Consider the following 14,502-nt stretch of genomic DNA (forward strand, 5'->3'; position numbering starts at 1 on the left):
GTAGTTTTGCTACTGTTATGAATCGTAATGTAAATATCTTTTTGTTTTCCGATGGTCTTAGGCGACCCCTGTGAAAGGGTCATTCGACCCCCAAAGGGGTTGCGACCCACAGGTTGAGAACCGCTGCTCTAGATGTAAGTGTAATCATACAGTATTTGTCTTTTAGTGACTGGCTTATTTCACTTGATGTAATCTCCTCCAGGTTCATCAGTGTTGTTGCACATGTCAGAATTTCTCTCTTTTTAAAGGCTGAATAATACTCCATCATATGTATATATGATATTTTGTTTATCCATCTACCTGTAGACAAACACTTGGGTTGCTTCCGCCTTTTGGCTATACTGAATAATGCTGCTATGAACATGAGTGTACAAATACCTCTTTGAGGCTCTCTCAGTTATTTTGGATATGTACCCAGAAGTAGAATTGCTGGATCATAAGGTAATTCTATTTTTAATTTTTTGAGGAACTGCCATACTGTTTTTCATAGTGCCTGCACCATTTTACATTCCCACTAACAATGCACAAGGGTTTAAATTTCTCCATAACCTTGTCAACGTTTGTTTTGTTTTTTGATAGTAGCCATCCTGATCAATCAGTGTGAGGTGATATGTCATTGTGGTTTTGATTTGCATTTCCCTAATAATTAGTGATATTGAGCATCTTTTCATATGCTTGTTGGCCATTTAAATATCTTCTATGGAGAAATGTCGAAGTCCATTGCCCATTTTATAATCAGCTTATTTGGGGTTTTTTAGTTGTTGAATTATAGGGGTTCTTTATGTAATCTGGATATATGATTTGCAAATATTTTATTCCATTCCATACTTTGTCTTTTTTCTGTTATTATGCCCTTTGATATACAGAAGTTTTTTAAAATTTTAATTTAATTTCTTATTTAAATTTATGTATATGTAGTTCAATTTATGTATTTTTAATTTTTGTTGCCTGTGCTTTTGGTGTAATATCCAAGAAATCATTGCCAAATCCCATGTCAGAAAGCTTTTTTTCTAAGAAAATATAGTTTTCGGTTTTATGTTTAGGTCTTTGATCAATTTTGAGTGAATTTTTGTATATGGTGTAAAGTAAGGGTCCAACTTCATTTTTGTGAGTATCTAGTTTGGGAAAACATCATTTGTTGAAAAGATTGTCCTTTCCCCACTGAATGTTCTTAGCACCCTTGATAAAAATTATTGACTATATAACTTTTAATGTATGTTTTCATTTGAAAATATGAGCATACTTAAAATTAAGATGAAAGATGTACAGTGCATTATAAAAAAAATACTTTTTCATATGGGATTAGGAAAGGAGAACAAGAAGATAAAATATTTTAATTGTAAAAAGTTTTCCTTTCAAAATATAAAAGTTGATAAATACTTAAATGTAAAGTTAATCACTAATAAGTTTCAGGTAATTAAAAATACATCTGATTCACTTCTGCTATACTTTCATTGAAGGATTTCCAGGACTTAATACCAATTTCTGATCAGTTATATTTTGCAAGTACGTTTTCACAGATAAGCTCTTATAAATTTTTTTTTTAAAGGTTTTATTGAGGAGTTGGGGGAGGGAAACAGACAAGTTGCTGTCCTTTTGTTCTTCAGTCTAGTTGTGGAGGACGTTGCTTCACTGGCCCATGTTGGTATTATCATTGCGCTCTTCCCGGATGAGGCAGATTGGTCGCTGGCCTCTGGACGGCCGCTCACAGTGGCTCTTGTCACCTCACACAGGCTGCCAGCCGCTCACACTGGCTGCTGGCAACTCACGGTAGCTAATGGCAGCCCACTGCAGCTCCACTGCAGCCTACACCGTCACCGGCGACTCACAGCAGCCCAGCTCCAGGTCGAGCTGTTGTTCACCATCTTAGCTGTAGAGGGCAGTTGTCACTGGCCCTCATGTGGGATCCGAACTGGGGCCCTGCTGCTCAGAGCTGGCATCCCAAGCCAACTCCTAACCAATGCACCTCTCGGCCGGCCCAACACCAGCGGTTTTTACCACGGCAGGTTTTGTGCCATCAGTGCAAATGACAGCACAGTAAAAAGAAATAACATTTAGCATTATTATGAAAATAATTTTGTCATCATGGACCCCCTAAAAGGATCTCAGGGACCACTAGGGATCCATGGACCATAATTTGAGAACTACTGCTCTAAAATATCTTTATTTTTGGCAAGGATAGGATCCACTTGCTCCTATATAAGTAACAATAAATCTAAGCAAAACAACTCAAAAAATACCCTCTTACCTTTGCCAAGACTAAAGACAAATGGTTCATTTCGATCATGACTGGAATCAAACTTCTTTCCATTTGACAATTTTCCTTTGTAATGGACATAAACTTTGTCTCCGATCATTGGCGATTCCTCACTATTCCCTGCTCTTTTGACAATCTAGAAAAGACAAACATCAAGAACAAGGAGGTAAAAATTTTGACTTCTAATCAGAGAATCAAAAGATCACACCGTCCATTTCATATCACCCAGGCAGATTTGCAAATTATTATCTGTCTTTTCTAAAGGCTCCCCTCCCAGTTCTCTCAATATCCCTCACTGCTAGAAAACTGTCCTATTCTACTCTAAATCTTTAATGCTACATTTAATTTTATTGTAATCACATTGTTCCCTCAAAATAATGAACCAATAGATCCTGCCTCCTTGGTTCCTCCTTGCTCTGACACTAAAATTTCTCAAGTCACAGAGCTAGTTCATATACAAACCGAATTAGACTGAAAAGATTAGTACTGACTTTCAAAAGCATTCAAAAAGAAGTCTAAAGCAAAGTTTCAAAGGTGAGGACTTCCCTCCTTTGCTAAAAACATTAGCTTTTGACTAGATTCCACCAGTATAATTTCTAAAAGCCCCATTTCCCAGTATAACAGGTTACCCTTCCTATTATTTGAAGAATATTCAACATACAAAAAAAACCCCAGAATCACTGCACAGTTTGATATGATACTTAGTAATTTTTTTGTAGTAAAGGAAATGCCAAAAACAAAACAAAACAAAAAAACCCTCTAAAGCTGAAAAATATTTAGCTATTGTAAAATCCAGTATATTTATTTTGTTATTGGCAGAACAAGCCACTAATGCAGTTGGTCAGTTCTGGGAAAAGAAAATCAAATCCTGGCATGTGGTGGTGTAACTTATTCTGTCAATCACCTATGCCAAATTAATCATTTTTATTAGATAACACAGGATGGTAGCTAATGTCCAATGAACATCTTTTGGGGGGAAGGGACTGAACTTTTATCTAAAGAATTCAATTATTTGTTCCTAAATTCTTCTCTAAGATGTGTCCCTCTTGCCCCACCCTCATATCACCACATAAATACTATGAACTTAGAATCTACAACTTTCTTAGCTCAAAAATCCGGTCTCTAAAGGAAAAGAATCATTACTGCTGCTCAAAAAACTGTTAGAACTAATCAGTGAATTTAGTAAAGTTGCAGAATACAAAATCAACATACGGAGATCAACTGCATTTCTATACACTAACAATGAAATATCTGAAAAAAGATATAAGCAATTCTGGAAATGCAAATCAAAACCACAATGAGATATCACCTTACACCTGTTAGAATGGCTATTATAAAAAAGATGAGATAAGTGTTGGCGAGTATATGGAGGAAAGGAAACCTTCATACACTGTTGGTGGAAATGTAAATTGGTGCAGCCACTATGGAAAGCAGTATGGAGGTTCCTCAAAAAATTAAAAATAGAACTACCACACGATCCAGCAGTCCCACATCTGGGTATAAATCCAGAGGAAACAAAATCACTATCTTGGAGAGATATTTGCACGCCTGTGTTCATTGTAGCATTGTTTACAACAGCCAAGCCTTGGAAGCCACCTAAGTGTCCACTGATGGCTAAATGAATAAAGATGTGACTGACACTGACACACTGACACACACACACACACACACACACACACACACACACACACATTATTCAGCCATTAGAACGAAGGAAATCTTGCCATTTGTGACAATATGGATGTACCTTGAGAGCATTGTGATAAGTGAAATAAGCCAGACAGAGAAAGTAAAATACTGTATGATATCAGTTATATGTAGAATCTAAAAAAGCTGAACTCACAGAAACAAAGAGTAGAATGGTAGTAGAATGGCTAAACGAGGAAATGGGGAGATGTCAGTCAAAGGGTATAAACTTTCAGATATAAGATGAACATATCCTGGGGGTCTAATATACAGCATAGTGACTATAATGAACAACACTCTATCGATTATTTGAAAGTTGCTAAGAGACTAGATCTTAAATGTTCTCACCACAGAAAAGAAATGGTAACTGTGAAGTGATTACCATAGTGTTAACTAACCCTATGGTAATCATTTCAAAACATATAACTGTATCAAATGATCATGCTGTACACCTTAAAACTTACATAATGTTACAGGCTAATTACATCAATAAACCTGGGAAAAATAATTATAATTTAAAAATTAAATTAAAACCTACTTAAAAAAATTATTACTACCCTTCAAGGACTTCAAACCAAAAAACACTTTAAAAAAAAATTTAATCTAAAGGAAATCCCATGATATTCTAAAAGTGTTCATGTTCCTATACATCTGAAAAAAATATAAAATGCTATTGAATGTCAACTGTAACTGAAAAAATATTTTAAAAATAAAAATAGATAAAAGTGCTCAGGTTCATGGACTGCAAGGGAGTATTTGGGGGCCTGAGCCTCAACAGGAGGGAATCTGCACCTCTGGGATTGAACAAGAAACTGGGCACGTGGGACGAGTGGCTACCAGGGAGTCAGTCCACACCAGCAAGGACGCTGTGCTGTCACCTGAGGTTTCTCCAGCAAGTTGAACTTGTGCCTAAATTTGGAGATGCCTTAAGGACACAATCTACTCTCAATTCATTTAAAAAATGTAAGCTCCACAATGTAAATTACCTTGCTGGGCTAGTTACTGACTTCCCAGACCTGTCTTGGTCTTTTCAAAATATATACATATAATCTTTAATAAGAGAGATTACCTAGGCAAGACACTGTGCATAATGCTCTGTGCAATCCCGGTAACTCCACAAGGCAGGTAGCAGTATTATTCCAATTTTTTACAAATGAGGAAATTTCATCACAGACTGGTTAACTAAATTGCCCTAGGTCTACAGTCAGTAGACCTATTTCATCTTAACCAAAAGCCCCACGGTGAAACTTGAGGCTCTAGGCAGTGATAAATGATATGATGGAAAGGGCTTACAATCTCAGAATGTTTCTTAAACTTCTAAAAACCTTCTTAGTTTAACGCACTAAAACAAAGCAGAGTCTGACGCAAGTCAATGGCTGTGTTCTCTGTATGGGTGCTCGGAAAAGATGAAAGAGAGGGAGATGCTGAGGACATGCTGCAATTTTCACTACCTCTAACAGCATTCTGGAGTCTGGGATGAGGAATTCATACAGCTAAAGGCTGAGAAGCCCTCTGAAAGAAGATAGCATGATATAAACCAATACCATAAAACCCTTCCTCTCCAGTTACAAGTCTCCACAATTTGGCTTGTGATAGTAAAACATGGTATATTCAGAAGAGATTCAGGCAGAGAAAAAGAGCTTTCACGTAAAGCAACATTAGACAAAACAAACTAAAAAATTCTCATTTGCTACTGTGACACAGGAAATAGTAAAACTCAGCTTAGTGGTAATATCTAGAATGTGTAAGATAATCTTTTCAGCCAAAAAAAAATTAATTCTACAAAACTTGTATGTATAACAACAATGTAGGAGAAATAAGATGACCAAAGCCATTTAACCTCTCTCAGCTTCAGTTTATTCATTTATATAGAATATAAATACATATTTTCCATATATAAATAGAAGAATCAAGAGGTGCTCTGATCGTCTCACAAGACCATTGTGAGATAAAAATTTTTAAAAATCATGTAAAAATGATTAACTACAGAGTGAAAAATATATATATATATATCACGTTTTAAAAGGAGGAAAGCTAATTCAAAAGCGATATATTCTCTGATGAAACCTCAAAAAATACCTCCACTGTACAGGTACACTATTTGCATATAAAAACAAATCCTTTTGAACTTTGCAAGTTAGCTTTTCTTTTTCCTTTAAAAAAAGTCTTTTTAATCGTCTTTGGCTAGCTTTAATATACTTAATATTATATTAAAATAACAACCCACTTACACACTCTGAGAATAGAGAGAGGATAGCCTTTTGGAGTCAGACATATCTGGGACCTGACCCCCAGATCTGCATTTACTTAGATATATGATACTAGGTAAATTAATTTACCTAGCTGGGCCTCAGTTTGCCATCTATATCTGGGATTAAAAATAAACCTCAAGGTATGAGATGAAATGAGAATTTAGCTGTAGTGTCTGACACTTAGTAAACCTTAACAAATATTGTCCACCTCCAGCCCTCACCCCTAAAAAAGATTTTTACAATCTTTCCAGATAGCAAATTTCCGTACATGTCCTTCACCCTTCTGGCCTCACCTTTAATACTCCTCTATCTTTTTTAACAGTAATATCCTCTCCATGTGCAGCGACAGCTGCTGCTGGGCTTTCTCCATTGTTCTTGGCACCTTCATCAGTAGTCATTGTCTTTTATAAGTAGGTAACCTGTGGAGAAGAAACATTTTAGGAAAAATATTACTTCTTTATGCATCTTAAAATGTTCCTAGGAACTGAGCTTTACCTTCCTAAGATTTACTTAGGGGCAATAAGGTTAAACACTGAAAACGAAAAAAAAAACATTTGCTATGAGCATGTGTTGATGTCATGGGGCATGTAAATAAAACATCATCCAACTCTTCAATTTCCCATCCAGCTCTGGCCCCAAATTAGACAGCAGTGTACGTCAGGTTTGGTGGTGATTATATTCCTCAACATAATTACACATTCAGAAGTAGTCCTTTCAGAACTTTGAAAATGTCCCTTTCGTACAGCCATATTCTTGACAGAGAATCAAGGACTTATCAGGTGATCGGATAAAAGGAAGGACAACATAGCACTATGGTAAATAAAACAGGCTCTGGATCTGACGGACCCCAGGCCCCGGGGCAGCAGTATCTGTTTGACATGTGCAAACTTACTGAATCTCATTGAGCCTCAGTTTCACATCTGTAAAATGGACACAGTACATTGTTCATAGTTATTGTGAGGCATTAATAAGATAACATATGTGAAGAGATTAGCACAGACTCACACTTAAAAAGGTAAACATTTATTACGATTATCATTAGGCCTTCTATAGGGCCCCATTTTCCATTTCCTGCTCAAAAATACCTACAAAATGAGGCTCTTCCCTAGCATGAGTCTCAAGGCCCTTTGCAATCTGATCCTAACCTATCCTCCAGGTCTAGCTTCCACTACTTTTCTTTTAGTGTTTTTCATGCAGCTCATGTTCTAGCCAAACCAGACCCATTCCTCTTCTATAACAAGCCCTGTGCTTTCCCACCTCCATGCTTTTGGTCATTCTTTTTCTTCCTCAAACATTCTCCCCCTCCAGTGCTACCTCTAGCATACCAACCTTGACCTTAGACTTGGAGGTTGTCTGTCCTTTTCTGCACTTCCTTAGCTTTTCCTTTGATTTTTTTGTCTGTAATATATTCATAAGAAAACAGACTTCTTAGATTTAAAAGATCCTTGAGAGCAAAGGCCATACTTTGTTCATATTTATATTTCCTAGAACGCCTCTTTGAGGTTGGTAAGACAGAAACTGCAAGGAATTTGGAGGTCCTTCCGAGCTATTTGACGTTGGCTACTTTAACTTCTTATAAGCCTTTTTCCTCAACCTGCATAATTAGAGTAACAACAATATCTACTTTCACAGAATAATCTTCTGTATTAAACGGTCTAATGTACATTTTAAAAGTATGCTATGCCAATGTTAGCTCTTATTATCAGTCACTCAAATGAACAATGTTACCAAAGGCTAATCAATAGATAAGACACACATCGTTGGCCATTGCCATGATGAATGCCATACTGCTCTCCTGGTGAAGCAGGAAAGGTCAAGAATGAATCACTTCTACGGCTGTTCCACAGTCGGCTACTAATGGACATAAGGTTCCCTAAAGTCTCCTGCTGGACCTCTTGTCTACACAGTTAAAAAAAGCTACTTTACTCTTGTGAAGAATGTCTTATTGATACAATTGACAATTAGACAACTATTAATAAAACATATATTGTACTGTTTTCACTCATTTCCGATTGACCTAAATTTACTTCAGTGTCAACAAAGACACAAATCAAATTTTGCTGTGCCCCAAAAAATCTTCTAAGAGAACAACCAAATCCAGGGGCTAAGCCCCTTTGCTTTATTTTCTAGTACAGTTTACGCTAAGGCTAAACACAGAGATCCAAATGCTGGGCTCCGGATAAGGCAAAGTCCAGAACAAAGTGTTCTCAAACAAACAATGACACCCGGAATTATGTATCTAGTTATATGTGATGCTGGGCTAGACAATTAGGGAAATTAGATGAGCAGGGTTGATTCCCAGCTTCTAGAAACCTACCATTTATAACAGACTTCTCTGATGCACAGAAACTTGTAGAAGGCACCTCAAAAACAGGGGGGAGAAGGAGGATCTTTTACCTATTTTGGAGGTCATGGACTGTATCCTTGGAAACACACACACACACACACACACACACAGAAATGTTCTCAGGGCCTCACAGATACACTGACATCCATCAATAGACCCCTGGGGAAACCCTGAATTAAATCAATAAACATATTAAAACCACCAGGTGAAATATTATTAGGGAATAGGACAGCCACACGGTCTCGCAGCATGAACGTACAGATTACTCATTATTGAAAAAGGAAAAAGGGCTTTCCAACAAAGTGATCGACAGATACCCCCTTACCAGAAGTGATCTGTATCATGACTAAACTCTGCATCACTAATAATAACATAACTGGTATCACTGCCTCCTGATGTAACATAATGAAAAGCGTACATGTGGTAGTCCTACCAAAAATGTTTAACCCGAAACTAATCAAGAATAAAACACAAAATTAGGTTGTGGAACATTCTACAAGACAACTGGCTTAGACTCCTCATAATGTTTGTGTTATAAAAGACCAAAAAAACAAAAGAAAGAAAGAAAAAGAAAAGACAGAAAGGCCTGTTCTAGTTCAAAGGAGACTAAGGAGACACAACAACCAAATGCAACGTGTGTTCCTTGGCTGGATACTGGATCAGGGGAACAGAAAGTTATAAAAGTGCATTTTTGAGAGAATTAGAAAAATTTGGAAAAACAGGCTGTACATTTGATTATTATTACTGTCTAAGGTGAGTCTTCTGGAGTGTGATATGGTATTGTGGTTTTATGTAGAATGATATCCTCGTTCTTAGGAGACATATGCTGAAATATTTAGAGGTGAGATGTTAGGATGTCTGCCACTTACTTTCCAATCATTTAAGAGAGAGCATGTGTAAGCACAAATATCACACAAAAAAACACTAAAAACAAGGCATTGAGAAAGCATGACTACAACACATCCAAAGGTAATGCTTTTCTTTTGAATGCTCATCATTTGGGAATCAACTAAATTTTTTAATGAAAATACTGTCAATCCAAAAAACATTTTCTTTTTGGTTCTACCCCTGCCCTTTGGAAACAATGGCTTTCTAAAATTCAAGTAAATCGGAAACTTGTATAAGTTCATTAGCTACCTTTATAATTTCCATTTGATAGTGAAATTTACTCTTCATTTTTGGTTCTAACACTTCAAGGGATCCAAGTAATCATCGTAACTCAAAGAATGGTTCTGAGTAGTACGGAGTCCATATGAAAAGGGGTAGCATGAATAACTAAGATGCAAAGATAAAAACAAGAAAACAAATTTTTGAACTTTTAAAGGCAGATAAATCTGGAAGAATAAAGAACTGAACTTTACAGTATTTCTCCTTAATTCCAATTATGGCATTTGGAGGTATAGATTTTTGTAAGCAAACAAATTAAAAAACAAAAACAAAAAACCTTTTCCTTTGATCTCGTGTTATATAAAAGGCAGTAAGAACCGACAATTCCTAAAAACCTGTAAGACATATTGAGAAAGTTCCATTTTTTTCATAAAAGAGCCTTTTCTTCTTTCCTCTACCCTAGGTTTATTCTGGATTTAAAATCACTATGTAGCTATGGATATTAATCTACGATAAAACTCACTGTTCTGAACTGTCTAAAGGAGTGAAATTGCTACCCAGTACATCTATCTGAGCAGGACTGCACAGTTCCTTCTGTTAGGGACATGCCAGATAAGCACACACTCTCCAAAGTGCTAGTCAGCAAACACCCGAGACATAACAGAAAAATGAGAATACACTTAAAATGTCATCAACAGGGTACTGAAAACTTCAGTTAACATATTATAATTATTATATAATAAATTGTCATATCCCCCCAAATGAGAAGTCCTGTTAAAGTTTTATCCACTAATTCCCTGTGTGTGTTATTACGGAGTTGTTCTCTTTGTTAAAATGTAGATATTTGGTACCAGACTATTCCACTGTCTAATAGGGCGTTTTTCAGAAAGAAGACAAAAAAGAACTTTGGTAGAAGCACAGAAAATTACAGCACCATTCTTTCTAAGTACCATAGATGTCTGGGCCATAAAGGCTTTCGGCCTCCCAAAACTCACACACAAAAGAAAGAAGCCACAAGGAAGGAGGTATACCTAGGGCTTGTAATTGAATGGAATATAAGTGCATCTTAATTTTGAAAATGTCCATGTAAGAATGAACTGGAAAGCCCTCATTTATTTTCAAACGCAGTCCTTTCTCAAACATTCAAGACCAGTAACGCAGGAGTTGTCAGGAGGAGTTATCTATTTGTAGATAAGAAATACATACAAAAAGGAGATAAATATGCACACAGAGGAAATAAGATCAAGTATAAACACAGACAATACAACTATATGAAATGCACTATATTTAGTAACCTACTTTCCTTCAGTTAATTTCCTTCCTCTACAACTGGGGTGGGGAATGGGGAGATGACGAACAATACTCCTATGCATGCTCATACACTCATTTTTTTCTCCTTTAAAAAAAAAACCTGCAAGAAGATATATAAATGGCCAATAAGCACATGAAAAGATGCTCAACATCATTAGTCATAAGGGAAATGAAAATCAAAATCACAATGAGACACCACACCCATTAGTATGACTATTATCAAAAAAGGAAAAATGTCAAGTATCGGTGAGGATGCAGAGAAAGTGGAACCTTCACACATTGCTGATGGGAAAGTCAATGGTGTGGGTTCTGTGGAACAATTTGGTGATTCCTGAAAATGTTAAACATAGAATTACCATATAATCCACCGATTCCACGACTAGGTATGTACCCAGAAGAAGTGAGACTCAGACAGACACTTGCACACCCGTGTTCATAGCTGCGTTATTCACAATAGCCAAAAGGTGTCAACAATCCAAGTGCCCATAAACAGAATATGGTGTTGTGTATGTATTATATATTATTATTACTAAAATAAGTATTATTCAGCCATAAAAAAGGAATAAAATTCTGATACATGCTACAACATGGATGAACCTTGAAAACACTGCTACATGAAATAAGCCAGGCACAAAAGGGCAAGTATTGTATTATTCTACTTATATAAGGTGCCTAGAATTGCAAATTCAGAGATGGAAAGCAGAACAGACATTGCCAGGGGCTGGTAGGAGGGAAGATAGAGAGTAGCAGTTGTTTCGTTAAGGACACAGTTTTTGTTTAGGAAGATGTAACAGCTCTGGAGAAGAATGGTGGTGATAATTGCACAACAATATGAATGTTAATGCCATTTAATGCTACTGATCTATACATTTAGAAATGGTTAAAATGGTAAACTTCGTTATGTATATTTTATCACAATTGAAACAAAAATAAATCAGTCACTCCATCTGAGCAGCCAGAAGTTAACATAATAGAATGGTCAGGCAGTCTTAACTTCTCTCTTTAATCCTCCCACTTTGCCTGTGACGGAGGATGCCTTTCACATTCCTGGTGTGCTTCCCAAGCTCTGGGTCGAGACTATAGCAGCGGCTGCTGCATCAGTTCTTCAGGGACCAAAGTCATGAAACAGGAAAGAGAATCCTAAATGGAACTACCACGTTATAGCTACAATTTCCTCCTTTATTGTATCTCTTCGATACATACGGATGCTTTGATAAACTCTCTTTTCTTTTCAGCACAAGTAATTAGTTCCTGAGGTAATAGTAATTAATTCCTGAGTCCTTCTTGGGTACTTCCTTGACTTTATGGGTTGCCTCTTACCTCTCACTAGCTAGCTATAGCCTGCTCCATGCCAACTCATGACACCCACTGGCTCAAAGGTGCATCTGACATATGTCACTGTTAAGTTGCGGCAGACTGCTAATAATTCTCAGTATCCTTTCTTCCTTAAAAAATAAAATCCCTACTTTTTAATTGGACATGAAGCTTCCCAGAATAAAATCCCAATTTCCTTGCTTGCAGCTAAGCGTGGTCGACTAAATTCTGGCCAATGGAACGTAACGAAAATATATCCATAAAGGATAGAGAGGGGCCGGCTGGGTGGTGCAGCTGGTTAGAGCACGAGCTCTGAGCAACAGGGTCACCGGTTTGATTGCCACATGGGCCAGTGAGCTGAGACTGAGCTGGGCTGCCACTGAGCTGGTGAGAGCGCGTGCTCTTAACAACAAGGTTGCTGGTTCGACTCCCACATGGGATGGTGGGCTACACCCCACCCCCACCCCCCACAACTAAGATTGAACACGGCACCTTGTGCTGAGCGGCCGCAAGCTGTCGACAAGTGGCCGGATGGATGAGCTGATGAGAGCACGTGCTCTTAACAAGGTTGCCAGTTTGATTCCCGCATGGGATGGTGGGCGGTGCTCCTCCACCCCCACCCCCTAACCCCCGCAACGAGATTGAAAGCGGCAACTGGACTTGGGAGTTGAGCTGCGCCCTCCACAACTAAGACTGGAGGACAACAACTTGACTTGGAGTTGATGGGTCCTGGAAAAACACAATGTTCCCCTTCCCCAATTCCCCAACACTGTTCCCTTCCCCAATTCCCTAATAACTTTTTTTTTTTAAAGGATAGAGTGGCCAGCTTAGGTGGGAAGAAAACTATAAGAAGGGGACATCTGAGTTGAAAAGCTGAAAGGAGCCATTCACCTATTCATTCAACAAATATCTACTGAACACCTTCTACGTGCCAGGAACAGTTCTGGGCAATGGAGATACTGCAGTAAATAACAGAAAACAATTTCTATCTCCATGGAACCAACATTCTGAGAAGAGTAAAGACAGCAGGAGTGAGTCTCTACTACTTGTTCACGGTTTTGATAGAAAAATTAAATGTGTACCTGTGCCACAGTGGTAGATGATCAACTTGGGTTGATTCCTGAGGGCCAAGCAGTTTGATTCTAAGTCTGCTGATGATGTGTAAGAACAGGCCAACGAGGTAACAGATGACAAAGGCCTGTAAATACTGTAGAGGCAGACAATGTGTCCTACTCATTTTAGTACCCCACCGCCTAGTGTAAGCGAATGGCATAAAAGAGGTGCTCAATAAACATTGAAATGAATTGTGGTTTTCAAAAGCAGTCAATGGAAAGATGGTAAAATATCAGACACTATAAAGAATCAATGCTGAAACTTCCTATTACTGGTTGACTATATATTCCTTCTCTAAATTTACTCTGAAAAATCTAATCTGGAGAATTATACAGTACCTGAGTGTTCAACTATAAAAGTAAAAATAATATTCTGCTCTAATCAGAGGGGTGGTAATTAAGAAAACCCTAGCATAATAGATCTTTGAAGTGCACTGTAAGTATGTGTCTGTGCATACATACAAATACACATAGATTTGCCTTATGAATTATATCAGTTTCGCCTAAATGTGGGCAGTCAAGAACAGAGGACCACACCTAGCTGTCAATCTCTGAGAACAGTAGTCTCCCCCCTTATCTATGGTTTTGCTTTCCACAGTCAAATATGGTCTGAAAACAGTAAATGGAAAATTTCAGAAACAATTCATAGGTTTTAAATTTTGGGCCGTTCCTAAGTAGCGTGATGAAATCTCACACCACCTGCTCCATCCCGCCTGAGATGTGAGTCATCCCTTTGTCCAGCTTATCCATGCCGTACCTGCTACCCATCTTTTAGTCACTAGCTATCTTGGTTATCAGATCAACTACCTCAGTATCACAGCCCATGCTCAAGTCACCCTTCTTTTACTTAATAATGGCCTCAAAGCACAACAGTAGCAATGCTGGCAATTTGGATATGCCAAAGAGAAACCATAAAGTGCTTCTTTTAAGTGAAAAGGTGAGTTCGGTACCATATTTTGTGAGAGAGATACCACATTCACATAACTTCTATTACAGTATAATGTTATAATTGTTCTATATTATTACTTATTTTTGTTAATCTCTTACTGTGCTTAATTTATAAATTAATCTTTATCATAGGTAGGTAGGTATGTATAGGAAAAAGCATAGTACACT

The 14,502-nt window shown here is 37.5% G+C and overlaps 1 protein-coding gene across 7 annotated transcripts in view; it reads right to left on the minus strand.

Annotated features, from left to right (window-relative positions):
* Window positions 1-14,502, minus strand: part of FKBP5 (FKBP prolyl isomerase 5) — a 93,274-nt gene that overhangs the window by 43,395 nt on the left and 35,377 nt on the right. For 6 of the 7 annotated variants that reach the window (XM_019667457.1, XM_019667459.1, XM_019667458.1 and 3 more), the window contains 2 exons: window positions 6,489-6,614; window positions 2,249-2,393 (listed from right to left, as the gene is read on the minus strand). In XM_019667457.1, the coding sequence (XP_019523002.1) occupies window positions 2,249-2,393; window positions 6,489-6,593 (250 nt within the window). In that variant the 5' untranslated portion in view covers window positions 6,594-6,614. Of the gene's footprint in view, window positions 1-2,248; window positions 2,394-6,488; window positions 6,615-9,679; window positions 9,818-14,502 lie in introns of all 7 variants that reach the window. The other variant, XM_019667461.1, reaches the window with a different exon arrangement.

The sequence above is a fragment of the Hipposideros armiger genome, unplaced genomic scaffold, assembly GCF_001890085.2.
Source record: "Hipposideros armiger isolate ML-2016 unplaced genomic scaffold, ASM189008v1 scaffold_497, whole genome shotgun sequence".
NCBI lineage: Eukaryota > Metazoa > Chordata > Mammalia > Chiroptera > Hipposideridae > Hipposideros > Hipposideros armiger.